General features: G+C 41.6%; 1 protein-coding gene across 2 annotated transcripts in view; it reads right to left on the bottom strand.

The window, feature by feature from the left end:
* Positions 1-27,294, bottom strand: part of ANXA3 (annexin A3) — a 37,567-nt gene that overhangs the window by 9,453 nt on the left and 820 nt on the right. For both annotated transcript variants that reach the window (XM_065597482.1, XM_005311454.4), the window contains exons 2-8: positions 25,515-25,552; positions 12,585-12,672; positions 11,390-11,484; positions 10,495-10,608; positions 9,354-9,444; positions 1,278-1,357; positions 372-428 (exon numbers count right to left, since the gene is read on the bottom strand). In XM_065597482.1, the coding sequence (XP_065453554.1) occupies positions 372-428; positions 1,278-1,357; positions 9,354-9,444; positions 10,495-10,608; positions 11,390-11,484; positions 12,585-12,672; positions 25,515-25,529 (540 nt within the window). In that variant the 5' untranslated portion in view covers positions 25,530-25,552. The remainder of the gene's footprint in view (positions 1-371; positions 429-1,277; positions 1,358-9,353; positions 9,445-10,494; positions 10,609-11,389; positions 11,485-12,584; positions 12,673-25,514; positions 25,553-27,294) is intronic.

Genomic DNA, 27,294 nt, shown 5'->3' with positions numbered 1-27,294 from the left:
AAAAAACCCTCAAAGAAACCCATGTTCATGTTCACTCTCACCACAGGTAAAATGGCAATACTTACACTTCAAAAGGTGACTATAGCAGTTTAACAATGCATTGTTAGAAATTGGGAAACTGGGTACTCTAGACTGGATTATATATAGAAAACTAATGCCAGTTATAGGAAGGAGTAGGGGGAAAAGCCTAATCTCATGATCTCCCTGCCCACTCCATTTCAACTTTGGGGTGTTCAAAGCTCTGAATTTCTTGGGTATGATCCATCCCTGTAAGATGCCGATTAGCAGCTAATTTTGTATTGCAATAGGGAACACTTTATATCTACATGCCAAATGCAGCTTGGTTCAGCCATTGGTTTGCTTTGCTGTACCTGTGCGTCCTTCTTTGCAAGATGTTCATCCACTTTTACATTTTCATCTCTTCTGCCCTGCAATAAGGAGAAATGAAGTTTAAAGCCCATAAAGGTGCAGAATTTGAAAGTCTCAAATACAGACACCTTCTCCCAGTCACCCACCCAAGAATAATTATTTTAGATTGTGATGGCTCTTGCCAGCATCCTTTTACACCCCAAATTTGTCTGACAAGGTCATTAATAGCATTGCGGGGGGAAGGCTGAGTATGAGCATTTGGGGCCTCCACGTGTGGTCTAAGGCCAAAGCCACCACTCCTGCTATTTCTCCTCTTTACCTGATCAAGCCTGGAGTGGTGACTCCCCCTCATTATGTTCAACAATGCTGGGGTCCAATAGGATGAATGAGAGAAACTGCATCATTCTGCTTCTTATGGGAATAGGACAGAGCCTGACCCGTCAAACTTTGGATTTAGTACTCCTGAATCGATCATGCAACAGCAAAGCCATAGCCAAGCCACAGCATGAATTGCGCATTGGCTTCAACGTGTAACTCCTCAATCCTGATCTGTAACATCCCAATTGCTATAGTACAAAGAGTCCAAGAAGAGAATGCCAGTTATGGTTACTTGTGATAAAACTATGGTGCTGCAAGTGGTATAAAAGTAGACAAGGATAAGAGGAGACCAAATCCATCTCAACCGACAAGTCCAGATAGGGACTTCAATCTCTAGAGGGGAAATATCAGTACTCTAACCTACCATGCCACTCGCTTACCTTAAGTTTAAATAAGCAAAGCTATGCACACCCTAGAAGTACTGTATCAGTTGTCAGAGGATTCACTATGACTGCTGATATTTACAATTTCAAGATCTAAATATCATTTCTGTACAGTAATGATGTTGATTGTCAGTTGACGGAACTTACATCTGCTAGAGTTAATAGGGCTTTTCTGAAGTCACCAGAGGTGTCAGAACTGAGGTCATCTCCAAGACTCGTCTTATATACTAAAAAGAAAAATAATCAAATTTAATTGAATTCTGTAATTTAAAAAACAAAAAAACCCAAAAGGTAAGATTAGCAAAGGCATCTGCATGACAAGGGAAGATCACTGACCAGTAACGGATTTGTTGTAGCCTTATCATCCTAGCCTACCCAGCAACAACTCTGACGTATCAATGTTATAGTACTAGGCAAGATCCATCAGTCCACTGACAGTTTAGCCCCACAATCCAGTCTCTTCTCCTTAGTACAGTCATATGCATGGTCATATCTAGGACCAAAGAATGCAGGCCATACCTACAGAATGGGGGATTGTATCCTGGAAAGTGGTGACTCTGAAAAGGATTTAGGGGTCATAATGGACAAGCAACTCAACCTGAGCTTCCAGTGTGAAGCTTGTGGCAACAAGGGTATAAATTCTTAGATGTATAAACAAGGAAATAGTGAGTTGGAAAGTGATCTCTCCCTCCCCCCCGGTAATCTACAGCACTGGCGAGACCAATACTGAAATCGCACGTCCAGTTCTGGTGTCCACATTTTAAAAAAGGACGTTGAAACATTGGAGGGGGTGCAAGCAAAAGCCTTAAAAAAGTGACTTGAGGGCAGAATACAAATGCTCTACACAGTGGGAGACTTAAAGAGCCATCTGTTTAGTTTATCAACATGAAGACAGGTGATTTAATTACAGTGTAAAAGCACCTTTATGGGAGGAAAACACCAGGCTCTTTAATCTAGTGGACAAAGGCATAACAAGAACCAATGGCTGGAAGTTAGACAGACAGACAAATTCAAATTAGTTTCTAACAGGGAGGGTTTTTAACCATTAAAACAAACTATTAAGGGAAGTGGTGGATTCCCCATCTCTTGAGGTCTTCAAATCAAGACTAAAGCACATCTCCAGTTAAGGCATCCAGTCAAACAGAAATGATTGGGCTCAAAACAGGGGTAACTGGATGAAACAAAGGTCTTTGCAGGCTGCCCTGTGCTTGTTACATCTTCAAAGCAGATGTACAACTGCTTGGATTTTCCTCAGTGAATGTAAAATTTATGGACATTCTTACCTCCTGCTTCCTGACTGGTGGGGCTATAATACTGATGTGGCTGTTGCCATGTTGGATGGAAGAAGAGGGACCTATATCTAGCACCTGGAAACTATGACAGGAGTTCTGCACATACCACAGAGAAATTAAAATTCTGAGAAGTAAAAAGAAACTGCTCCATTATTGTACTATTACTTGCTCATCTAACAGAGTTAATGCTACAACCATGTCCTTTTTCTTAAAGAGTTTTAAAGCATTTCCCCCAAACCTGAGTTTGGTACAGAACAAAACAAAATATTTACCATTTCTGGGTTTACAGAGTCATTTATAAATTCAAGTGTTGCAACTGTTGTAGTAACAACAGCGTTGCACGCCAAGGCGAGGGAAGAAGTGCAACGTAAAACCAGAGAACTCCAGAACAAAATGGTGAACTGAGAAAGCGCAAGAACTCCAACATCTTGTGAATATCCACAATACGTGTGGTTTCTTTAGTGCCACCAAGGCTATTTATGGGCCAATTTGCCATGGCATGAATCCTCTGCGCTCCAAGGATGGAACCACACTTTGAAGGACAACAAAGCCATCAATTCTTGCTGGAAAGAACATTTTGAAGATCTCCTTAACACTCAGGAAAATGAGATGCCCTATTGTCACCCTCTTCAAGAAAGGGGATAAAGTGGATTGTGGAAATTATTGTGGTATCTCCCACCGAGCCGTTGCAGGCAAAGTTCTGGCGTGGATCCTTGCAACCAGCCTTCTGCCCCATCAGAAGAAATTTTACTGGAGTCACAGTGGTTTCTGACCAAGTTATGGAGCTGCGGATATGATCTTCACAGCACGGCAGCTGCAAGAAAAGCATCAGGAGCAAAACCGACCACTCTACATGGCTTCTATTGATTTAACTAAAGCCTTTGATTCAGTGAATCACCGTGCCCTCTGGATTGTACTTTCTAAGATTGGATGTCCTGATAAATACATCAGTGTTCTAAAATTGCTTCATAACATGAAAGTGACTGTTCTGAGCAGCACTGGCTCCCAGAGTGAACCTTTCAAAGTACAAACAGGAGTCAAACAGGGCTGTATCATTGCTCCAACCATTTTTGCGCTTTTTATTGCTGTTAGTCTTTACCTAATTGCTGGGAAGTTTACAGCCGGCATTGAAGTAGTTTATAGAATGGACGGAAAGCTGTTCAGGCTTAGCAGGCTGAAAGCCACGAGTAAGATCTCCACAACATCTATTGTGGAACTTCAGTCTGCTGATGACAACGCAATCTTGGCCCACTCAGAAAGACCTTCAACTATCTTGAATGTGTTTGACAGTGCTTATGCAGGTCTTGGTTTCACTCTTAATATCAAGAAGACTGAAGTGCTCTATCAGCCCTCTCCAAATAAGGTATTGCATGTCCCATCTATCAAAATCAATGGAGTGGCACTGGAGAATGTCGACCTTGGAAGTAATTTTTCATCCAAGGCAGATATTGATGCAGAAATTCAACATCGCCTGAGCTGTGCCAGTGTAGCTTTTTCTTGAAGATCACAACACTCGAACAGACACCAAGCTTCTTGTTTATCAAGCTATTATTCTTCCAACACTCTTGTATGGGTCTGAAACTTGGACAACCTAGAGACACCACTTGAAAGTCCAAGAGGTATCATCAGCGTTGCCTTCGTAAGATTCTGAAGATCAAATAGGAAGACAGGTGCACCAACATTAGTGTTCTGGAAGAGGCAAAGACCACCAGTATAAAGGCAACCATCATCCTTCAGCAATTCTGCTGGACTGGTCATGTTGTTGGCATGCCAGACCATCGCCTCCCAAAACAGGTCCTGTTCTCTCAGCTGAAAGAACGGCACCGTAACGTGGGTGGACAACAGAAGCATTATAAGAACTTGCTGAAGGACAATCTAAAAAAGTAATATTGACATTGACACTTGGGAGACACTTGCCCAGGATCGGTAAAATGGAGTGAAGTCCTACGTGATGGTCCCCTGCATTTTGAATTTGCTCGCCGACAAGGACAAGAAGCACAGGAGGAAGGAGAGACTGGCTTCCAGTCATGGTCAACACCTCCTGCTGAGCCTGAAAACATCTGCCTTCATTGTAATAGAACTTGTGGTTCAAGAGTTGTCCTTGCCACCTGAGGACTCATAACTCCCATGGAAGAGGATCATACTCTGTAACAAGTGATCATCCACCACCACCACCACACCACAGGTTACAATTAAAAACAATACGTTTGCCAACCTGGGAGCAGTGTTTGAGAACTAAGGGGAGATTTGACATTTTTACTCCATTAATAATCTTCATAATTCCCTAATTATTTAAGTACTTATATGCCCTCAACACTGAGCCGCAAGGGCTGCATCATCTGCAAACAGGTCCCTTAAGATGATCTCCTTCAGCTTTGTCTTAGCTCTGAACCTTGCACTGTTAAGCAAATCATCATCTCTGGTGCTAAGATGTTCAAGAAGATGCCTATCACAGAACACATATTGAGGCAGGAAGGAGAAGTAAATATTAATATCTGTTGGCAGATGATGCAACATTTGTGGCTCAGAATGTTGATGCTTTACAACATATTACAGTAACTCCTCGCTCAATATTGTGATTACATTTCTGAAAAATGCTACTTTAAGTGAAAAGATGTTAAGCAAATCCAATTTCCCCATAAGAATTAGTGTAAGTGGGGGGGCGGGGAAGGTTCCAGGGAAATTTTATTTGCCACACACAATAAGTTTTCAAACAATTTAATACTGTACACAGCAATGATGATTGTGAAGTTTGGCTGAGGTGGAGTCAGAGGGTGGAAGAGGGAGGGATATTTCCCAGGGGATGCCTTACTGCTAAATGATGAACTAGCACTCGGCTGAGCCCTCAAGGGTTAGCACATTGTTGTTAATGTAATCTCACACTTTACAAGGCAGCATGAATGGAGGGAGGGGAGACAGCATGGCAGAGAGAGAGAGAGAGAGAGAGAGAGAGAGAAAGATGTGCATTGCCCCTTTAAGGACGCTGACCTCACTCTAAGTACACTGCCTTTTTAAGTAGTTCAGCAAGTGGAGACAGCAGCTGCTGCCAGCAAGCTCTCTGTCCTGAGCCCTGTAGTTGTCCCCCCCCTGCTCTATGGAGATGGGGTACAGGAGCAGGGAGACATCAGCATCCCTTTCCCCCCTCTGCACCTCCAAGGCAGAGGGCAGGAGCAGCACATGGCAGTGGGGGGAGGGACAGCTGAACTGCTGGCAATTGATAGCCTGCTGGGCGGCTGCTGCACAGGGAACTTAGAGGAGCTGATAGGGGGGCTGCTGGGCCACTCTGGTTACAAGCCCCCACCAGCTAGCTGCAACAGGCTGCTTTTCCTGCAAGCAGCAGACAAAGCAGGCGGCTGCCAAACAAATGTTATAAGGGAGCATTGCACGTTCTCTAATTGATCAGCAATGTAACAATGAAACAACATTAACTGGGATGACTAAGTGAGAAGTTACTGATTCATGCAAAATCTGTGGGCTAGCAATAAGTGTGACAAAGACTGTTCTCATGCACCAAGGCTCTTCAGAACCAGTTCCAGAGATCTTAGATGGTATTTGTCTAGAGGTCGTTGACCAGTTTTGCTACCTTGGCTCTATTGTAACCAGCAAGGTAGATCCTGATGCTGAGCTTACTAGTACAATTGGCAGAGCAGCTAGAAACTTGGGTCTTTTGCAAGACAGCCTGGAACAGCAAGTTGTCAACTCAAGTGAAAATCCATATTCCGAAGACATGTGTTTTATCCACTCTTCTGTGTGGCTCAGAAACATGAACAACTTATGCCAAAATATCAGAAGACTAAACCGTTTTCATATCAGATGCCAACTTGGAAGAATTTTACACAAGCAAGACAGGGTGACAAATGTGGAAGTGTTAAATCATGCTGCTATGTCATTCATGGGATGGTTGATTAGTAAGAAAAGAGATGCAGGGGGCTTGGACATGTCAAGCGAATGCCGGATTATGGGATCCTGAAGAGTGTGCTGTATTCGGAAGCTTGAAGGGTCTAGAAAGAGGCAGACCACTGCCTAGATTAGGATGCTTCCAAAGATGGATTTAGTATCCTTTAGAACAGGGTTCTCAAACTGGAGTTATGAGGTTATTACATGGGGGGGGGAGGGTCACGAGCTGTCAGCCTCCACCCCAAACCCCGCTTTGCCTCCAGCATTTATAATGGTGTTAAATATATTAAAAGGTGTTTTTAAGTTATAAGGGGGGGTCACACTCAGAGGCTTGCTATATGAAAGGGGTCACCAGTACAAAAAAGGGTTTGAGAACCACTGCTTTAGAATCTGGGAAGGCAGTGCAGAATGCCACTCTGGTTGGTGGACTCAGCTTGTCGATTGAGCGAGGGATTGAGGCAGACTGGATCAAGATTTGTGAAGACTGGTGTCAGAGGTGGAAAGAATCTGCTGTTTGGATTCAGAGCCTTGCTAGTGCGTGGGTGTGCGCGCTGTGGACAGGACTGTTACTCATGCATCGGACTGAGTAGTCAAAGAACTCATCGGCACATGCCCCATGCTCTGTAGAGAGCCAGGGTGCCATTGATATACCCTCATCACTGTAGTATGCAAGAGACTCTCAGACATTTGTGGATTTTATCCTTGCAACACCTTGGGGAGGAGGGAAATTTTATCTCCATCTTAGACAGGACCTAAATTAAGCAACTTGTCCAAGGTCACAAAGAAAGAGTGCATCTGAGGTAGGAATTGACCCCAGCTCTCATTCTAGTACCCTAGTCACGTACGCCATACTTCTGTCTCCACAGGCTTTTCCATGCCAGACTAACCACCACCACCACCACCACATTTTCACTAAAGGGAACTTTTTTGCTTTTCATTTGTTTTACCTCCTGCCTTTTGTTTGCAAAGCTTCCTGTAGAAGATTCTATAATGTGTTGCCTACTGTAACTCAAACTGCTCCTTATATGGTACTTTATAAATCTTCTAGTTATGAATCCAAACAAGGCTGTACCCAGCATTAGGTGCATCTGTTCCCAGCATATGCGTCCACAGTTTGCTCTTCTAATGTGCAAATCAACCTCACCTGCTATACTGCTAAGCAATTAATCTCCTGGGAAAGGAGCAGAACTGTTGCCAGTTACCATTAAAAAAAAAAACAATAAAAATCTCAGATTTTCCTGTATCTATGTATACACACAGCGACGGAAACCACATGTTCTGGTACCTGAACTTTTAAAATGAGAGGTGCAAGAAAGTTACTGCAGTGCTGTCAAGCGCCTTTGGACAGTGTGTTGCGGCTTGAAACGGACAGTATTTTTTAAATAGCATGACAATGAATTATTGCTCCGAGAACGTGTATGGCAAATACACATTGAAAAATATTTACTTAGAAACTTCAGTCTATCCTAGAATTAACACCTATGAGACATTAGGTTACTGGATGCCAGGCATGCCAAAGAAACATCTCTTCTGTGGAATCACACTGGCTATGCTATGAGCTTGGGGGGGGGGGGGGGGGGGGGGGGGGGGGGGGGGGGGGAAGTCCCAATTTGTGTGCACATACAACGCGTTAGCCAATGAGAAATAGTGGGAGTAGAAGTAGTAGTGCTGCTGCAGTGGCACTGGGCTTACCTGTCCTGAGTACATACCTGGGAGGTTCAGGCAGGTTTATACTTGGCCTTACTGCTGCCCATGCTACTGCAGCTACACCGCTATTTATGCTCACACTAGCGCTCACTGAACTAGCCTGGCTACCTGTATGCAAGATGGTAACCACACCCCTAGCTCATAATGTAGATGCAGCCATAGTGCAATGCTTCATAATCTGTTCTGTGCATTTTTCCAAATCACTAAAAATAATGGACCCGATTCTCTGGTATCCACTGGGTACAACTGGAGCGGCAGCCCAAAGGTGCTGTTTGAAGCTCCCAGATTATGGACGCTGGTTCTATGCCAATCCTGGTGTGACAAATACCAGCCTGAGATATACTCAAAGTTACTTCGGATGGCTCTATCCCATAGGAGCAAGTAGGGTAAACTGGAGTAACAGGAGTGCTCTGGCCACGCCCCCCTCAATATTCTTATGCTGCAGGAGGGGGTGGCATAGGAGCCACTGGAGTAATCTTCCCTGGGTAGAGCCAGTGGCTTTACTGGCCCATTTGTGCCATCAGAGCAGCGCAAAGGGCCAGAACGCAGTGGAGCATCTGACCCAAAAAGTTTTCAGAAACCAGCACCCTCCCCCACAGCATCTTAAACTTGATATTAGGTATGTACAGACACATGCTGTTTGGTAAATACACAAGATTCAGAAGTGCATCACTTGTTAAAATAATTCTCCACGACTCATGTGCCAAGTTTGTTCGCAAGGAGTTTGCATGGCTGAGTCATTTGCCCCTGAAGGTGGAGCTATATAATGAAAAAAAAAAAAAAAAAAAGTGACAAATCTTAAAGTCATTCCTATTGGCTGCTGTTTGTACTGTGCACTTTAAAGTAATTACTGCACAACTCTAAGGGAATGAACCTAATAAGCAAGATATAAAGGAGCACATCACCACATTCCTTAAGGGAAAACATCCATTACTGGCCAAGCCATGCATCTGAAACTGGAATTTGGCTGCAAGACTAAAATTTTGCCCTCAGATGCTTGCACATGGCTCTAATTTCAATAGGAGCTGCCTGCACAGGTGTGTACTTAAAAAGCAAATTTGTTCCCAAATATGGAATTGTCCTGTAGGTAGTGGAGTGGTACGACATGCTAGAATCACCTCATGGGAGTGCATGTGTCTGCTAACAGCATAGTACACAATCTTTTGTAAAAACTGCAATTATTGCAAAATACTTTTTGTATCTAAAGCTCAACTTTCCAAGTTCAAAATAACCTACTTGAAATGATCTATGAAAAGCGACTATCGAGCACTGGATAGGATGCAATCAGGTAACAGTATTAATATACATATGTTTGAGAAAGCATTACCTGTATAGTATGCCTGGGATACCTCTTTCATTTGCTTACTGCTCCTGGAGGCTAGGATTTCTATCAGTGCTTTTTCATTAGTTCCACTACCCTAAAAAATCACATACAGTTTATTACAAGGAAAAAATGCAGTTTTTATAGAGGTTGTTTGGGGATTAGTTTCAAGTGACCTGAAGCAAGAATTCTAAACATCACACATTGCAAATAAAAACCAACCAGGTAATACCCAAAATACTGTGATTTCAAATATCAAAATTCAGACAATTCACATTAGCAAGAAAATAATGTTTGTGAAAAGATTCAATTACTGAAATGAAAAGTTATTTGAGCCTATCAAGAGATGGCTCATTAGCTTTAACAGTTTCTCATATCTGCAGATAAGGGAATGAGCCAGTGATGAGAGGCCAGGTTCTGCCAGAATCCACACGCAGCTTCTGAGAATGCAGGTCACTCCTACATTTCAACACATTTGACATTCTAATCTCAGGGCTCGAGCACAGAGCAGACATGCCAAATTAAGTGTTGTTTTAGGATCCTGAAATAGAACTAGACAGAACACCAAACTCAGATTCCCACTTACAACGAAGTCAGGATTTGAAAAGAGTTTCCGGCAACGAATAGCTAATAAATTGTGGCATGGTTTCCCCTGCCACCTTATAACTAAAGCACTAGAAGTGTCATAGCCCACCAATATGCTATCTGAAAAATGGAAAAAAATTTCCAGTCACCCTGATATTTTGCATAACACACTAAGGAGTAGAGATAGATGAACAATTTCACCTTTGTTTTAACAAGATTCCATTTTGACCAAACAAATTTCAGTGAAAATTTGGTTCTGGTCACTTTTTGTCATTGTTTTCCAATTAAACTTTTTTGAAATATTTTGAAAAAAGGTCATTTCAGATGTGTGGAACCCTGACTTCCCCACTCCCAATAATTTCCCCCTCCCCAAAAGTAAAAAAAGTTTTAGTATGTTTCCTCTCCCTACTGAAACTAAATATCTTTTCATTTGGGGAAAAAATGTAATGGAAAATTTTAAACAAAGTATTTTCATTTCCTTTGAACATTTTTACAAAATATATTTATCTTGTTTCAAACTGGCTCTAATCAAAAGAATGAAAAAATTTTCTTGCAGACTTACTTTCATGGATTTCTTAAGCTGTTTAGCATCGAACACAGCTGGTGGTGTTACAAGTGCAACCATAATACGCTCCAGATTGCCAGAGAGATCACTCTTCAAGTCATCTTTCAGGTCCTAAACAAACAGGGAAGACCCAGGATGATTAGCTTGCACAGATCACATTATTTCCAGATGAAATGGCAGTTTAGGGAGTTTAGTTATTACTACTGGAATAATTCCACCCTGCTTCTCCTCAATCACTTTACTTTCAGAAGCATCTTGCTCATGGCTGTGTTGCTTTTGATGTTTCCTTCCCAAAAAAACTACTATTATTTAGAAAGCTAATTCTAATTCTAAAGCTAATTCTCTTTGAGTAGGTCCCATTCAAAATTAAGTCCAAATTAAGGTCAGCCCACTGAATGTCCTTTTTAAGAAAAAAAAAAAAAGTCACAGAAATGTAGATACTGATTCTCAAGTGGAGAAGGCAGGGAATCAAATTAATTTGTTAGTTAGTCCAGTAAAAGGTAACTGCAAATGCTGGAAAAGGGGCCTTTTAACACCGAGCCTTCTCATTTGTCATCTTCCCAAAAATACATGCTCGGAGTTACTTTATTTACAGTGCCTAGTCCACACTGCAACAGTAGCATTGGTTTGGTTCCCCGTGTTTAGGGCATGCTTCATGGTGCACTGAAAAGAGTTTGTAGAGTTAGTTTTTTCCTTAATCAAAACATTCCTTCTCTGTTCCCAGAGCTGGCTACAAATTCAAATGGAGTTACTTAGATGCATTAATTTCTCATATCCTGTCTCAATCAAGATTGGTTAGGGTTTGTGCATAGACAGGTTAGTTTTGCATAATGAAGATGCTACAGGATAATATTTTTACTGTCAGTTATCCCCCCCCCCCCCCAAGCTGTACCTTTCCTGAAGCTGCCCTGTACTCCTTCGCAATCAGCTGCCGCTGAGCATTTGATCTTTCAGTGAGGGTGTTGATCAGTGTTTTCTCATCCGTCCCTGAAAGAAAATCATTTTACTCAGGGTTGTTCAACTCCCAGTTTTACACAACCCAACAAAACTCCTAATGCACTGAAACTAAAACGAGTTATTCAAACTAGTTTTAATTCACTGGGAAACGAAGCATATTATTCACTTTTGTACTTCAGCAAGGAGGCATTTTTAGTAACTAAATTGTCCTTGCTGATTTGTCAATTTGTTCTGAAGCTATCTCCATCATGAACACTTGCTGAAAGCAAAACAGAAAATGAGAACGGCAAAGATACCTTCAAATGGAGATGAGACTTAGGCAGATATTATCTTAGTGTTAGGGGTTTCAGGTGGTTGTAGTACCCCCCCTTTGTCAAAAGTGTGACCTTGCGCAATCATCATAGTTACTGATTGCATGGAGGCATTACACCTTGAATACTGTGTGCAGATCTGGCCACCCCATCTCAAAAAGGAGATGTATTAGAATTGGAAAAGGTACAGAGAAGGGCAACAAAAATGATTAAGGGTATAGAACTTCTGTATGAAGAGAGATTAAAGAGACGGACATCTCGTCTGGAAAAAGACGACTAAGGGGATATGATAGACGTCTATAAAACCATGACTCTTGTGAAGAAAGTGAATAAGGAAATATTTAAGCTTCACCCAATGAAATTAATATTCAGTATGTTTAAAACAAACAGAAGGAAATATTTCAATCAACCTGTGGAACTCATTGCCAGGGGAGATTGTGAAGGCTAACAGTATAACAGGGTTCAAAAAAGAATTAGGTAAGTTCATGGAGGATAGGTCCATCAATGACTATTAGCCAAGATGGCCAGGGATGCAATCCCACGATCTGGGCATCCCTAGCCTCTGAATGCCAGAAACTGGGAGTAGATGACAGAGGATCTATCACTTGATGATCACCTGTTCTGTTTGTTCCCGCTCAAGCACCTGGCATTGGCCACTGTCAGAAGACAGGATACTGGGCTAGATGAACCATTGGTCTGACCCAGTATGGCCGTTTTTATGGCACACAGAATTCCAGCATTTTTGTGCTAAGCCCGACACAGAATACCATATCTGCTTTTCTGTAACAATATAGGAGTGAAACTTAGATGCATATTTACCAATTCCGCGGATTGCCTTCCGAACAGTTTCAGCATCCTTGGAAGCATTAAATCCTGTGTAATCTCGAATGGTTCCTCTGCTTCCAACCTAGAGATCAAAACAACATTTTGAGATCTAACAGCAACAAAAATCCCCAAAGAGTTTTAGGTTCAAAGTTTGACAAACTGTTTCCATCTGCTTCATATTTTCACCATGGCAACAATAAACTAGTGTTTAAAATTTAACTGAGCTCAGGGCTGGGAGTGTAGACTTCCCACATTTTAATCACAGCTCTGATATCAACTCTCACTGGCCTTATGCAACCTTGCCTCAGTTTCCCCATCCATAAAACGGGGAGATCGCTCCATAGGTCCCTAATTCAAAAAGCATAACGCAAGCTGCAGCAGCTCAAAGAGTCCAAATGCTGTAGCTGGGGACTGTAACCTCTCATATCCTCTGGGGATATGATAATACATACTCATCAGTGGGTTACAGATGCACAATGATTAAGCCATGTTGACATTTGTTTTTTCAAACTTATTTCTGTAGCAAAACATTCATTTTTGGCAGATTCACCAGGAAGGTTGGTGCCAATATATCCCCTGTTCACAGGCTTTTTGAAGTATTCAGTCTCGATTAGTGATGGGGAGATTTGTCCCCCGCTCCCCCCCCCCCTTTTTTTTTTAAATTAGAGAGTTTCATGCCAGGATAACCCTTTTTGTATTAAATTGAAGGAAAATTCTAGCTCTGGCATGGACACACAGGGGAAATGGTGAATGCACAGGCTTGAAATTCTAAATATTGAAACAACTTTCAGTGGGGCCTCTGGGTATGACTGGAATATAAATTTCAAACAAAAATAATCAGATTACAGCAATGCAAGTTACCTTAATCTCAATCATAATGGCACTGCTTTCCCCGTAAACACCAATGTGCCGGAGGGAAGATGATCATTTTTAAAGCAAGCAAAATTAGGTCTGGGTGGTAATAGGGAAAAGTAATTGGATATGCATAGTGTTGCTGAATACAATTTATGGTTAAATAGATCTAATTCACAATGCACATCAGCTACATTTTTTTTTAATAATTCAGGCTTTTGATCAAAGAGCTTCTACATTGTTAGAGAAAGGTACAAACACTGCTTTATATAAACAATATAATCCTCTTTCCCCACTACACCCAAGTTGGGCAGGATATTATCAGCAAAATGTATCTGAAGTAAAAGGATTGACTCATTGGTGCATGGCGCATTAGGGTAGTGGGTTAGTGGTTCACATAAAATGACCTAAATTCAACTGCTGGGGGATAAAAGGGAAAGCGAGTTTGATACTTTCATCTTAGCTGGGATAGCCAAAATTTCTCAAAGTGGAACCTGATTTTGGATGTGTCAATTTCATGTCAATTTTTTTGACGGGGACCAACCTGAACCACGCTAGGCTTGATCTTCAGAAGTGATGAACAACCACAAATCCAGCTGAACTCTGGGAGCTGCATGTAGTTCATCTAATGAAATTCAGGCCCTTGGGGTAGCAAACTGGGCACCCCAAAAATGGCACCACTGCAATCAGTGGCAACATTCAAAGATTTGTTTGCACGTATACACATCACCAACCTATCATACCACAGTATGGTTAGCAGTCACTCCTCAAGAGAAGTCCAGGATGGAAACAGAAGGGGTTGCACAGGACAGGACTCAAGTAAATCCACAGATGATGGAAGAACTTTACACCCCCTCCCCTTCTCATACTCTAGCTAGTTCCACTCAGTGCCTTAGCACAAACCTTTATATTAAAATAATTCAGTTAATAGTTTGGTTTAAGCCTCAACTCTGACCTGCTTTAAAGTTACTGAAACCTGGTACAAAGGACTCTATGCATGTTAATGATCTTATTAAAGTTAAGAGCCACTGGCCACAGAAAGATTAAAACCACATCATTGCACAGACACAGGACACTGCTGCTGCAAAAGAAGCTCACAGTTATAGTTATTTCCAAGGCTACACAGACACTGTCACAGCTCTGGGAAACTGCACCTGTGTCCCCCCCCTCATGGTCCAGCAAGGGCACCTGCTTGAGGCTCCTGGCTCATCAGCCCTCACCTGTCTTGGGCAGACACCTGTGTCTCTTCCTCCTGATCAGGGTTTTTAGAGGCAAGGAATTGTGCAGCCTGCACCATGTTCTCTAACACGTCAGACTGCCTACACAGACCTGCATCTGCACTTTACAGCCACTGAGGACAATGCAAACAGCCTAATTGCCCACAGTTACAAGTTACCACACAGCCCTTTCTCCACAGATTTATTCTTAAGGTGAAAGCATTAGAGAACACATTAAAACAAGCACTCTGGTAGATGATCAGTCCTTCAAACTGAAGGAAACTCATAACTGCCTTAGCTCTGAACAAGCACACTTATGCATAAGTTAACCTTTCCTTTATACACTTGGGGTCTTTGATCTTCAGAGACCCTATATCAGTCAGACTGATTCTCTCCTCAAGGAGAGAATCAGAAGGTGGGACTTTGCATTCATCTCCCCACAGTATTTCTTAGGAAACTCACAACTTTGTCCCAAGAGTTCCTTCTTGTCTGGCATATTGTTTGAAATAGTCTTCTGAAGCTTAACACTTTCCAGCATTTACACTGGGCACATCTCCCTCCTAGAGAGTTTACACATTCTCACAATACATTAACTTTGCATTTAAAATCCAGCAGACTCCAAAGCTATTTAAACTTAATTCAATAAGATCTCGCAAAGATATGGCAAGAAATTGCCACATCTGTCACAGACCTCTCATGTCAATTCCAAGGAGGTAAATGCAAAGTGCTACACTGTTGATTTTAGGTAACATTAGAAACAAGCCAAAATGTATTTGCTAACTGGATGTTACAAACTCAATGAAAAATTTTATTTTCAAGCTTTCAGGTGGGCATTGCAAACAATGCCAAGTAAAAATCCCACAAGATGCTGCTCCGTGAAGTTTTCACTCTGTTTTTACTGTGTATGTTACATACAGAGATAGTTTTACTTACCTTCAAATCTCTTCTCTCCCTAGATTGACACCAACCTGATTTTTCCCCTCTCACATTGTAATACAGGCTCCATTGAGTTGTATGACAGTTTGATTTTAATTTCCTGAATTGTTTAACATTGTTTTCATAGACACTTGATTTTGTCTTTACTAACAATGGAGCATAACGATCACCCTGTATTAGGAAACTTTGCAAGCCGAACACTTTTGAAATTTGCTTCCCCCTCCCCCCAAAAGTAACACATTTTGGGTGGGGTTATGATTAATCAAGTGCCGCTACACTTAAAAGGATTGCTATACATAATTACAGAATTAAAGACAAGTGTTAACATTAGTTTAGATACAGATCTGAAGGTGAAACTTCCTCAGGTTTAAACGTTCTAGCAGTAAGCTTCCCCATATAGGCTGTTGGGCAAGTCGTGGAGTATTGTTTAATACCAGGATATGCTGCAACATTATTGCGCAACTGCCTTCATCATGGACTCCTTCTTCACATCTTGTTCCCACAAAAGTTAATAGCACTTCTTGGTGAACACATGTCAAACAAGCACGTTATTCCCCAACTACTAATGTACATCTTGTAAATTATTGCCTGCTGACAAAAATACTGTCCACTGTGGCTACCTTAATGAAACACATAAACAGGAAAGATGTACTTTGAAACAACAGCAGTGGTAAGATTTTGTAATTCTAAATATTCAGTCTCAGACTGACATAGAATGCCAGCTTCCTTGCACTGCTCCAACAGTGTTCCTCAACCCTGTCCCTGAGCCAGGTTGGAGACAGAGCTCAGTCTCCATGCCCACTCTATCGTAGGGGGTTCTCTGCTGAGATTGTCAAGCATTGTGCATTTCCACTGGTAACTAGCCTGAGATTAGGTACATATAACTAAACCTGGTAAATGACATTATCTGATCAATGTTTGCAGAAAAGGGCAACAAAATACTGTCTGACAGGGGACTTTGGTAACAGTCCATGAAACACTTCTTTGGATTTAAGTCTTAAAGAACTTAAAGTTCTCTCAAGTGCTTGTAGCTAGACAACTCATCCTTCTTAGATGGAAGAAGAGCAGACTGCCTCCAGGGATATAGGCTTGGCACTGCCACTTGGCTGACCTGACTGCTAAAGACCAGGTAACGTTTTGGAGCAGAGGAACCTTAGACAAAAAGTGAAAAGCTTTTGGTCTAACTTTGTTTAAAAAAAAAAATCTTTGATTAACTCCTAGCAGAAGGAAACTAAGATGTTGCTCTCCTCTTCCCTCTGATTCCCTTTTTGTTCAGTCTTATCCCTGCCCCATTCTAGCTTTATTGTGGGGGGGGGGGGGGGGGGGAGGGGAGGGGAAGGGTGTGTGCAGCAGAGGAGGATTCAATAAAATTGAAATCCAAATATTAACTAGCAGTCAGTTTAAAAATAGAAAAATATTGCTAAGAAGTGACAGATTCAGCAGAGTTCAACTGAATGGAGATAAAAGTAAGCATCCTAAACCCATTGTACACAGAAGGCGCAAAGGGCCAAATTCTCTCCCATGTAAGCACACCACAGTCAATGAATTTGGCCCAACATGTATCCACGTTGATACACTAAGCAGGGAAACAGACATTGGTCAGCCATCTCCATTTCTGCCAGCATAGGTTTATAATTTAAAGAAAGCGTGGCCTTGTATATGAAGACACTGGACTGGGATTCAGAAGGTCTGTTTTTAATTTCCATCTGCCACAAACTTCCTGTGATGACTTGGCCAAGTCACTTCGCTCCTCTGTGCTTCAACTCCCTACATCTATAAAAATGACAATACCAACACAGTCTCTCCCCCACTTTTTGGTGCTCTCTCACAATTGGCATGGAAGCTGGCAACTTTCCTCACCAACCAGATGAATTACCCTGTTTCCCCGAAAATAAGACATCCTCCGAAAATAAGGCCTACTTACAGTTTTGCCTCTCGTTGTAATATAAGGCATCCCCCCGATAATAAGACCTCCCCGATAATAAGGCATCCACCGATGTGTACCGTATTCTTCTTCATTGAAAAATAAGACATCCCCTGAAAATAAGACCTAGCGCATCTTTGGGAGCAAAAATTAATATAAGACACTGTCTTATTTTCGGGGAAACAGGGTATCAGTCACACCCAGATTAGTCTTCTGCTCTTACCTCCAGGCTTCATTTGTTGTCCAAACAATCAAACTCACAAAATAAAAAACTTCCAGCGGGGGTTCTACCCAGCCACATCTCTCAAGGCTTCCTACCTGGAGTTTTTCCTCCAGGGTCTATTGCAGGAGACTGTCCCTTCCTGTAGTGAACTCCAGCTCCACACACACTTTATAGGCAAGACTTATCCCCTTCCCAGCTGTATCTGATTAGTCAACATAATTGACCTGGCTATTTAGATTGTAAGCTCTCTGTGGCTGGGACTTTGTACACAGCCTAGCAGAACGGGCCCCTGATCTCAGCTGCAGTCTGTAGACACTGTTGTAATGCAACGAATAAAATGAACTAGAAAAGCTAATGGCCATCTGCTGAAAGATCACTGGATCAAGGATATTTCAGTTCCTCCCACTGAAGAGTTACTGTAAGGCAGTGTTAGTGAATAATCTTGGGAAGAAACTGGACAAGAATTGAAAAATGCACAGATCAGCTATACAAGACAGGAAATCCATAACCAGAATCCCATTTAATTTTCTTGCCCTGCTTGTATTTAAGTTATTTAAATGGGGGAAACGGGGATATATCCTTGTGGGTGTGGAGGAAAAAAAAAAAGCAAACAGGCTATGACCTCAGTCTTTCAGGAATGTTGACTTAGTTACATCATTTAAAAAATGTGCATTGTCCTGATTCTGAACTCCTATCTGTTCCACTGTTCTGGACATGTCTGGGCTCAAAGCATTGACAGAAACAGTAAGTATACGTGGCTAGCACATTTCTGAGATTGTTCCCACCAACACTGCATTGCCAGTGTAGCTGTGCACGGTTAGCAGAGACTGTCTTTGGGATATTTTTAGCACACATCCACTTTATTCAGGTATCCCTCTGCTTGTCTTGAGAAAGCATAGTTGAATGCAGGCAGAAACTAAATCAAGGGACGTAACCAAAAGGGTGTGATCTTGCATCCCATACCCAGGCAAAACTTTTTGGCTTCAGTGGGACTTTTCCTTTGCATGCAGACTGCAGTGCTGAGCCAAGTTTCTCTTCCTCATCCCTTCCTCTCCCTCAACAAACAAACAAAACAAGCCATCTGCCTACAAACAGATTAAGCACCCCCCCAAAAAAGCAATCAGATTTTGGCTAGGAATACCTATGAATGATAAAGATAAAACCAGGGGGCAGGATTTTAAAAAGCATTTAAGTGAGTTAGGAGCAGAAGTCCCACTGCAGGTGAATGGGACTTCTGCGCCTAACTCATTTAGGATATGTCTTCAGTGCAATCAGAGGTGTGATTTCAGCATGTGTAGACATACCTCAGCTAGCTTAAATCTCTCGCTAGTTCGGGTTCCAACAGAAGTGAAGCCATAGCAGTGCCAGCTGCTGCTCAAATACAAGCCTGCTAGAGACGTGACTAGCTCATGCTGCTATTGGTAGCCTCGGACTGCAGTGTGGACATACCTTTAAACGCTTTTTTAATATCTCCTCTACAGAGTCAATGATACTCATGGGGGAAAAAACCCAATTAAAACCAATGCAAAAAAAGTTGCTGCATTACATTAAAAGGCAAGGGTTGTAGGATCTCCTAAAAATTAGTGAAATCCTAGAAAATAAACTGTGGTAATGTTTACCAGTATACTATGATGTACCAGAAACTTAGACTAGAGAGAAAACGGTGATAAAATAAATGAAGTCCATTTTGTGATTCAATACCCCTTTTTAAAAATTGTTTGCTCGCTTACTTGGTAATGTGTCTCCCAGTTGTGTGTGTGAATTAGCAAAAGTCTACTCTCCAGAGCGCTGGTACATAGGTGGATTGCTGCACCCACATGGAGTCACTGACTTCTGTGGGGCTCTGGGTGGGTGCAATGGTACCCACGTGCTATCAATTTCAGGGAGAGCACCTAATCATGCAGAATAGATGTCCAGACTAGAGGAGGCATAGAGTGCAGTACTTCTAACAGTGAGATAAGTTCAGGTTGAATCAGTCATTGAATTTCAAGAGTTCGAATTATTTTTGCTACCAAAATTACTTTAGTTTTGCATCTTTCACTAGTTTATCCAGGAAAAAAAAATTCCAGACAGATATTCTTGTTTATTTCTAAAGTTTAATCACATAAGCTACTGCTGTAGACTATAAATGTGTCTGTCCAGCCTGCTACAGGAATAAACCTTAAAAAAAACCTAACTAAATCATCTCACTTTCAGCATTTTGAGAGCAGGTGGGAAAGTTGCTATACAACCAGCTCCTATCTTTACAGCCTTGGTAGTTATTTGGTCAATTTGCATGGCTGGCTAAGACATCCAGCTGGAAAACTGTCCATAATTGTCCTTTATTGGGATTCTTGCATCTTCACCTAACACACTGAACACCGAGACTCAGGTGTGGTCTACACTGGTCTACCTATATTGTGAAAAATCCACACCCCATGAGCGACAAAGTTATACCGACCTAACTGCCTGTGTGGAGCATGCTATGTTGACAGGCGAGCTTCTCCCATTGACAGTTACAGTACTGCCTCTCGGGGAGGTGGATTAACTATGCTGATGGGAGAACTCTCCCCTGTTGGCGTAGGAGTGCCTTCATTTAAGTGCTCCAGCTGTGCCAATGCAGCGTTTTAAGTATAGACCTTCCCTCAGAGACAGGACACTGGACTCCAGGCTGACCCAGTATGGCAATTCCTGTGTTCAAGTTTCATATGCATCTGATGTTATACCAATCTCAATTTATTTTAAAATAAAGAGAAAGATGGTTGAAAAATTGTAGCCAAGTATGGAATCTACAATCTGTTTTTTCCAAGCAACAGAGTGTGTGTGTGGGGGGGGCGCATATGGTAAACCAGAAGGTTAACCAGACTCACTAGCCACCTGGGATTACAAGGCAGGAGTGTGAATGGGACAGATGAAGCCACACCTTGTAAAGTGACTATTTTACAAGTAACTGACTCTGCCTCAAATAGCATTTCCTCACAGTTGAAGATTTGCCAAAGTTCTGATGCAGCAAAACGGAGAATTCGTGGGGTATTGCAAAACTGTCAGGGTAAAACAAAATTGTTTCAGAACTATGAATTAGCACCACAGGCTAACAGATGTCAACTGAAGAGATCCGAGAGTACTTCACATTAGACATGTTGCCTCTTATCAGGAAAAATACTAGGCTCAAAGTAGGACAGTAACATTAGCGAATGATTCTAGAACCTTTCCTTCTCCAGCCAGAAACCCCCCCACTTCCCCCTCCCATCTTTTTTAATGAATGCATGAAATAGGCCAAATCTCAAATGTTCATACTTGAGATGAAATCACTTGAGGCCTCATGCTTTCTTTGCACAGTAAATACTCTACCACGCCCTAAATCAAACATTAATCCTTTACATCTTAGAACCTTCCACTTTTCACTTATTTCATATGCACTACAGTGGAGTCGCATCCTAGGCGCATTTAACTTATGCAATTTTAACTATACACGCTTGGCAAAACAAAAAAAGGAGAAAACAATTTAAATACTGTACCTGTAGTGCGGGCGATTCCGCCCGCCATTCCACTCAATGAGCGTTTGATTATATGCTATTTTCACCTTATGCGCTGACTTCAGAACCTAACCCCCGCATAAGATGCGACTCCCCTGTATTCCCTTCATTCAAAGGTTATACTGGTTATTTAGAAGGTCTCCATCCTAGTCAAGAAGGACATTTGAAATGCAAACCAGCAACATGGTGACTTATAGCTGTGACAAAACACATTCATGTTGCAAGAACCTGCTGTTGAAAGAAAGCAACAGCAACTCTGCACTCTGTGCAAGGTGGGGGCTCAGAGGCCAGCTAGTAACAAGTCCCAGAGAAGGGCAGTTCCTGATTCAAGCCGAGAAGGCCTGCTGAGCAGAGCTGAGAAAGGAGAACAGACCTGGCTGCAGCGGTGTTAAGAACTGGTGAGAGACAAGAGAGATGGAATAGAAAATAGCTGAAGGTCACCAGGTTTAGGGAGTTAAGCAAGGATGAGCTCTGAACCCAACCTGACCTAAAGACTTCTAGGGCTAGGGACGTCTAAGGCATCTAGCAGTCTATCCTTGAGATCTCACAGCTGTTTATTATCCCAGCTGGGATAATAAATCACAACAGTTAACAGCCCTTTTCCAAAATAATATGCTTTCACTCCACTTTCCAGTTAACAGGATGAAGTCCCATGAGCTTCATTCAACCCATTTCAAAATGTGGGGAAAGCAGTCAGGGGTCCTGGAAGAACCAACATCCCGGAAGATTTTGTTTTTAAATGCCTCCCCCACACCACATAACCCCTGTGGATAAATGGTCAGAGGTGAAGACCAGGGCAAGCACCACCAGTAATGGGTGCTGTCTCCAAGATCAAAACCACTCTCGCAGAAACCTCCACTGCTGAATTGCAACAGACTGGAGTGGCTCAAACTCATTCCCTTCCATGCATTCCAAGCTGCATTCTGAGTCACTGCACACCTGTGACTAGTTTATTAGGTCTGGCAATCTCACCCTTCTGGGAGCTCTTTCTTCCACAAAAAGAAATTTGAATATTTAATGGTGCCAGACTGATTTCCCTAGAGCCTGATGGCCTCTATTTATCCACAGACCAGGTAGAAGCATGCACAGCAGTAATATGAGCTTCCCCGCCCGTACACTGCTAACTTGCCTCAACCCAGTCTTGGTAAGACCACCTCTGTAGGCATGGAAATGAATCTATTCTCTTGCCTATTCAACCTAAAGCCTGCTTTTGCCAGCTGTAGTCCCTCAGCGTCCCTTATCGCACCAATCCTTTCCTGGCAATGCCATCTCCTCTTGTTCCAGGACACATGAAGTTGCATAGGTACTCAAGACATCATTCATCAATGCAATGCTTTGACACTACCTTACTACAGAGCAAAATACAATGGTCATATAAAACGTCTCATACTCAACAGTATAAAAAGAACCTATTGTTTGTAGGATAAATGATCAGAAATGCAGCAGGGTGTAATACTTCATATGCTACAGGGAGCATTGATCCATATGCTGGGTTATGGGACGAACAAATGATCAGCCTGAAAACAGAAGGACAGAGAATGGGGATTTGGCTTAGTTTCATGAGAGAAAGGACTATGAGGGGAGGGAGAAAAAGGGTCATAGACAAGAAAGAGGATCTCAAGACAGACATGAAGTCAGTTAGGTGCAGAGGGATGGGAAGGCTGCATCATATGACGAGGGTAAGACAAAAGGATCTACTGGTTGCTATGGAGAGACATGGAGATGGAAGTCAATTTTTACTCCACAAACTAAATACCATTTTAACAAATCATTGGCCTCCATTGAGTGCTAATGAGGCTTCCACATGTGATGTGATTACCTAGGTTGGAACTGGACTGCCACCCCTTTGCACAGGCCAAACAACTACATTTCATCACTAGCAGTAAGACAGACTTAAAGTTTGGATCTGGACTTTCCCAAAGCTCAAGCTGTTTGAATCTGGATTTTGGTTTGGACCATCTCTCTAGTCTAGTTATGCAATAGTGAGCTAGCAGTGAATGGTTACGAGATATTACATCCTCTACAGAGCAGAAGTATCTCAAAGACAGGAAATGCTACCTCATGACCCCTGTAGGCAGGTTCATCATATTACATGAAGCTTTAGGAAGAGAGTTTGCTTGGAATAGCCAAAATTCATATTTTTATGAACAGCCTACAAAGACAAAAGTGGTATAATTTCAGAGGAGGAATTTTCACAGTTGATTCATACCCAGAGACTGAAGAGCTCCAGAAAAATGGATGCTGGAAGCATTTTGTATAACTACCCCTAATAAATAACATCTTAAAAAGAAAGAATTTGTCTGGTTTTAACAACTTTTATCATACAACCCTTTTAAGCCATAATTTAACACTCTTCCTTGTTAGTTTTCTGTTTCGAGGATTTTACTTCATTTACACTGCAGTGTGTAATTACTTCTTTCAAATGGTCATTGCATAGAATAGCATCAACCAGGTTTACTTCCATTTCTATTTAGTTCTGAATAAGTGGTTAAGCACTTCTCATCCTCATTGCAGACATATTTAGAAATACTTTCCCTTAACTCAAAGTTTCTCCCCCAAGTTTCTGGCTGAAACCATTTTCCTCACTTTGAAATCCACATCTAACATGCTTTTCTTTTCTGTTTGCTTTTTATGCCATTGTTTGGAGCCTTCTTCTGGGTCAATATTTACTGAAGGAGGAGGACTAGGATGTAGGAGTTGATTGTTCTCTTCCCAGGACATCTTGGTCAACAGAAACACCTCCAGCTAGAGTCACAGATTCCAAGGCCAGAAGGGACCGTTGTGATAATCTAGTCTGATCTCCTATATAACACAGGCCACAGAACTGCCTTAGGAATTATTTGAGAGCAGATCTTTTAGGAAAAAACATCAAATTGTGATTTCATCACTGACAATTTTTAAGAATCTACCACATCCTATGGTAACCACTGGAACAATTTAATTACCCTCACTGTTAATGTATGCCTTATTTCCAGTCTGAATTGGTCTTGCCTCAAGTTCCAGCCATTGGATTAGTATTGCAATTATAAAATATGCTCTAATACTGGCATGCATGAGACAGCGAATCCATTTATGTTTGAAAGCTTATTTTACAGCAATCTTTCAGCACAGTTGTGTCATTTATGTACATCTGGAGTAGGGAAACCTGCAGGAACCAGAGTTCAGGTCTTTACAGTGAAGAGGACTGTATAAGAATCTATATAAAACAGAACTCTAATCTCCAAACAGGGTTCACTTGCATTAGGTCAGTAAGATGAATCTACCCACTGGGACATTGTTTTAATGTTTCTAAGTGGGACAAAATAAAATGTTCTGTCTCAATTCTATCTGCCATTAATTCAATGGCATAGCACTTCTCCCTCCCAGATCAAGTCGCCCTGTGGGAGTAGTTGCTCTGATGCTCAAGCCAGTAAAAATGCCTGAACACAACAACTTTCACATGTCACTGAATCCAGGTGGTCCAGGCAAGAACTCAGGGCCCTTCAGAAAGTGTGCAGATGAAGAAGGTTACGTGCATCTTTTAAAACTGAAGCAGGGCTGTTCCAGGACAGAATAGCAACCCAGTTGGTTCCTGTCAAGGCTAATCAGAAAGTTTCAAGTACCTGGCCTGGGGTAGATAGAGCTAAATACTGTATGAGGCGAAAGTGTATAGTGTATGAAGTTTATAGAAATGGAGATACCTTTTCATTGTTCTTATATTCAAAGCACACTAGAAAGTAAGACTTGCTTAAGTTCACACAATGGAAGACTTGAACAGAACCTCAGAAATCCTAATTCCCAATAGTCTGCGCCAAACAATTCCCAGGCAGACTTCCTTTCCCAAACTTCCTCAGCATTTATTTTACACATCCATAAAAGCACAGAGGGATACTTCTGTAAGGAAAAGAGGGAGTTCTTTCACCTCACAGCTATTTCTCAAGGGTGCTGGGTGTCAGATCTGGAAACAAATCAAAAAGGTGAAGTGTGCATCTAGGCCAGGATTTTCAAAAATAGGGGTCCTAAAGTAGGATCCTAAATCCATATTTAGGTGCCTATAAAAACTGGCCTGTTTTTCAAAAGCAACAAATATCCAGAAACTCTAACTGACCTTCTAGCGATCATTAGAAGCGAGAAACATCTGTGTTTGAAAAAGTTTGATCTTGTTTCTTTTCCACAGTGATACCCTTTTTGTGGAAGGTTTGCCTCACTTTTAGGGGAAATAAAAATCACAGGACTTTCCAGAAGTTATCTTTAAGAATTTTTTTTTTTTAAACTCACCCAAACGGATGCCATGATTTGATTGTTTCACTGAAAACCTGAAAAACAGATATTAATAGAATAAGACATTGTGCTAATTTATATTTACTGATCATAAAAAACAAAGTTATCAACCATCCAATGTTTAAACACAACATGGCAGAATTTTTTTTAAAGCACCTTTTACTGAGAGCGAAGGTAAAAGTTTATAAGGATTAAAATAAATAAGCTAAAGTCTCTCAGGAAACTATAAAGCTGTTAGTTTTGGATCATACTTTATATGCTGTCAGAGCACAAATACAATACAGAGTTTTGGAGTCTGAAGACAGAACCTTACATGGATTTTTCCATTTGGCAGACACACTATTTAAACATACTCGCTCAGCTCAATGTTTTGTTTAAAAGAAATCCTCCCGCCTTTCCTGACATTATAAAAACAAAAATCTGGAAAAGTGTCTTAACAGTTGGCAGACTCTCCTCTCCCTCCCCGCACCCTTATCAGATCTGGTTTGTGCACTTGTCCACCATCTTCTACCCTGACTGGGATAGCCAGGTTTATTAACTTGGATTTCACCTCCTCCTGCAAATTGAGTTTTCTTTGCTGAATTAGATTCAAAGTGGCTTAACTGAATCCTGGTGGTCTGAATCAAAACAATCTGTAACCTCCATTGGCAGGAACATTTTATGACAGGACGTGGACTATCTTTTGAAATGAGTTACACATCTTGAGTCCTTAACCCTTACAGCTTTACCTTTTTGAACAACCCCATTGATTTCAATGGCACTTCTTACAGGAGAATTACTCATGAGTAAAGATTGCAGGACTCAGTCCTAAGTTAACTGGTTCCTCACTCTAATAGGAATTTTGAATTTGTTCATTGGTTTGTTTATATTGCTTCAGACACACATGACTAATGCTGAAACATATCCGTTTCTTTCACCACACTTATTTCATCCTACAGTAAAATTCCATTCACACACAGGAGAGCATAACAACCTTTTCACCTTTTCTTTGGGCATTTCTAGGTTCCTCCAAGATTCTGCATCACCCCAAGAAGAAGTTCGAGATTTTTATGACTTAATTTCATAGTTTAACTATATGAAGTTGAAGTTTCTTATAAATAAATCTGGTCTATATTTACTTAAGACTGCATATTTTTATTTTGTATTTTTATCAAAGCCAGTGGATTTTAGCCTTGTCTATCTACTGACTGGAATCCTGGGACCCTTTTGGTCATAAGAATGGCCATACTGGGTCAGACCAAAGGTCCATCTAGCCCAGTATCCTGTCTGCCGACAGTGGCCAATGCCAGGTGCCCCAGAGGGAATGAACAGAACAGGTAATCATCAAGTGATCCATCCCCTGTCATACATTCGTCTACTTAGCTGAACTACTATCAGGCATCAGAAAACCAAATGACAAATGCGATCAGTTAAATTCAGTGAATCCCACATGAAGGATCACCTCCACTATGCGAAATCCTGTTTTTAAGCAGTTTCTTTAAAAGAGCACTGTCAGGCAGCTTGTTTCCTCAATGTAGGTTTTATTTTAAAAACTGGATTTAAAAAAAATAAGATCCACTGTTACTACAAATGCATTCAGGAAGTATTTCTCTTTCAGTGTTTGCAAGTCCCACACACCAAGGCTGTGCAAGCTAGCCCTGAAAATGAAACTGAATAGTCCAGCGGTTCCAAAGCTGCTTGTGGGCTTGGGGCCTAAATTTACAGAACACTTGGTGGTAATCTATGACCAACTGGTTGATCACAAAGCACTGGCTGTTCCTCCTTGTTTCCAGCTCTC

The sequence above is a fragment of the Chrysemys picta genome, chromosome 5, assembly GCF_011386835.1.
Source record: "Chrysemys picta bellii isolate R12L10 chromosome 5, ASM1138683v2, whole genome shotgun sequence".
NCBI lineage: Eukaryota > Metazoa > Chordata > Testudines > Emydidae > Chrysemys > Chrysemys picta.
The sequence above is the reverse complement of the archived record's forward strand: the minus strand, read 5'-3'. Positions and strand labels throughout refer to the sequence as shown.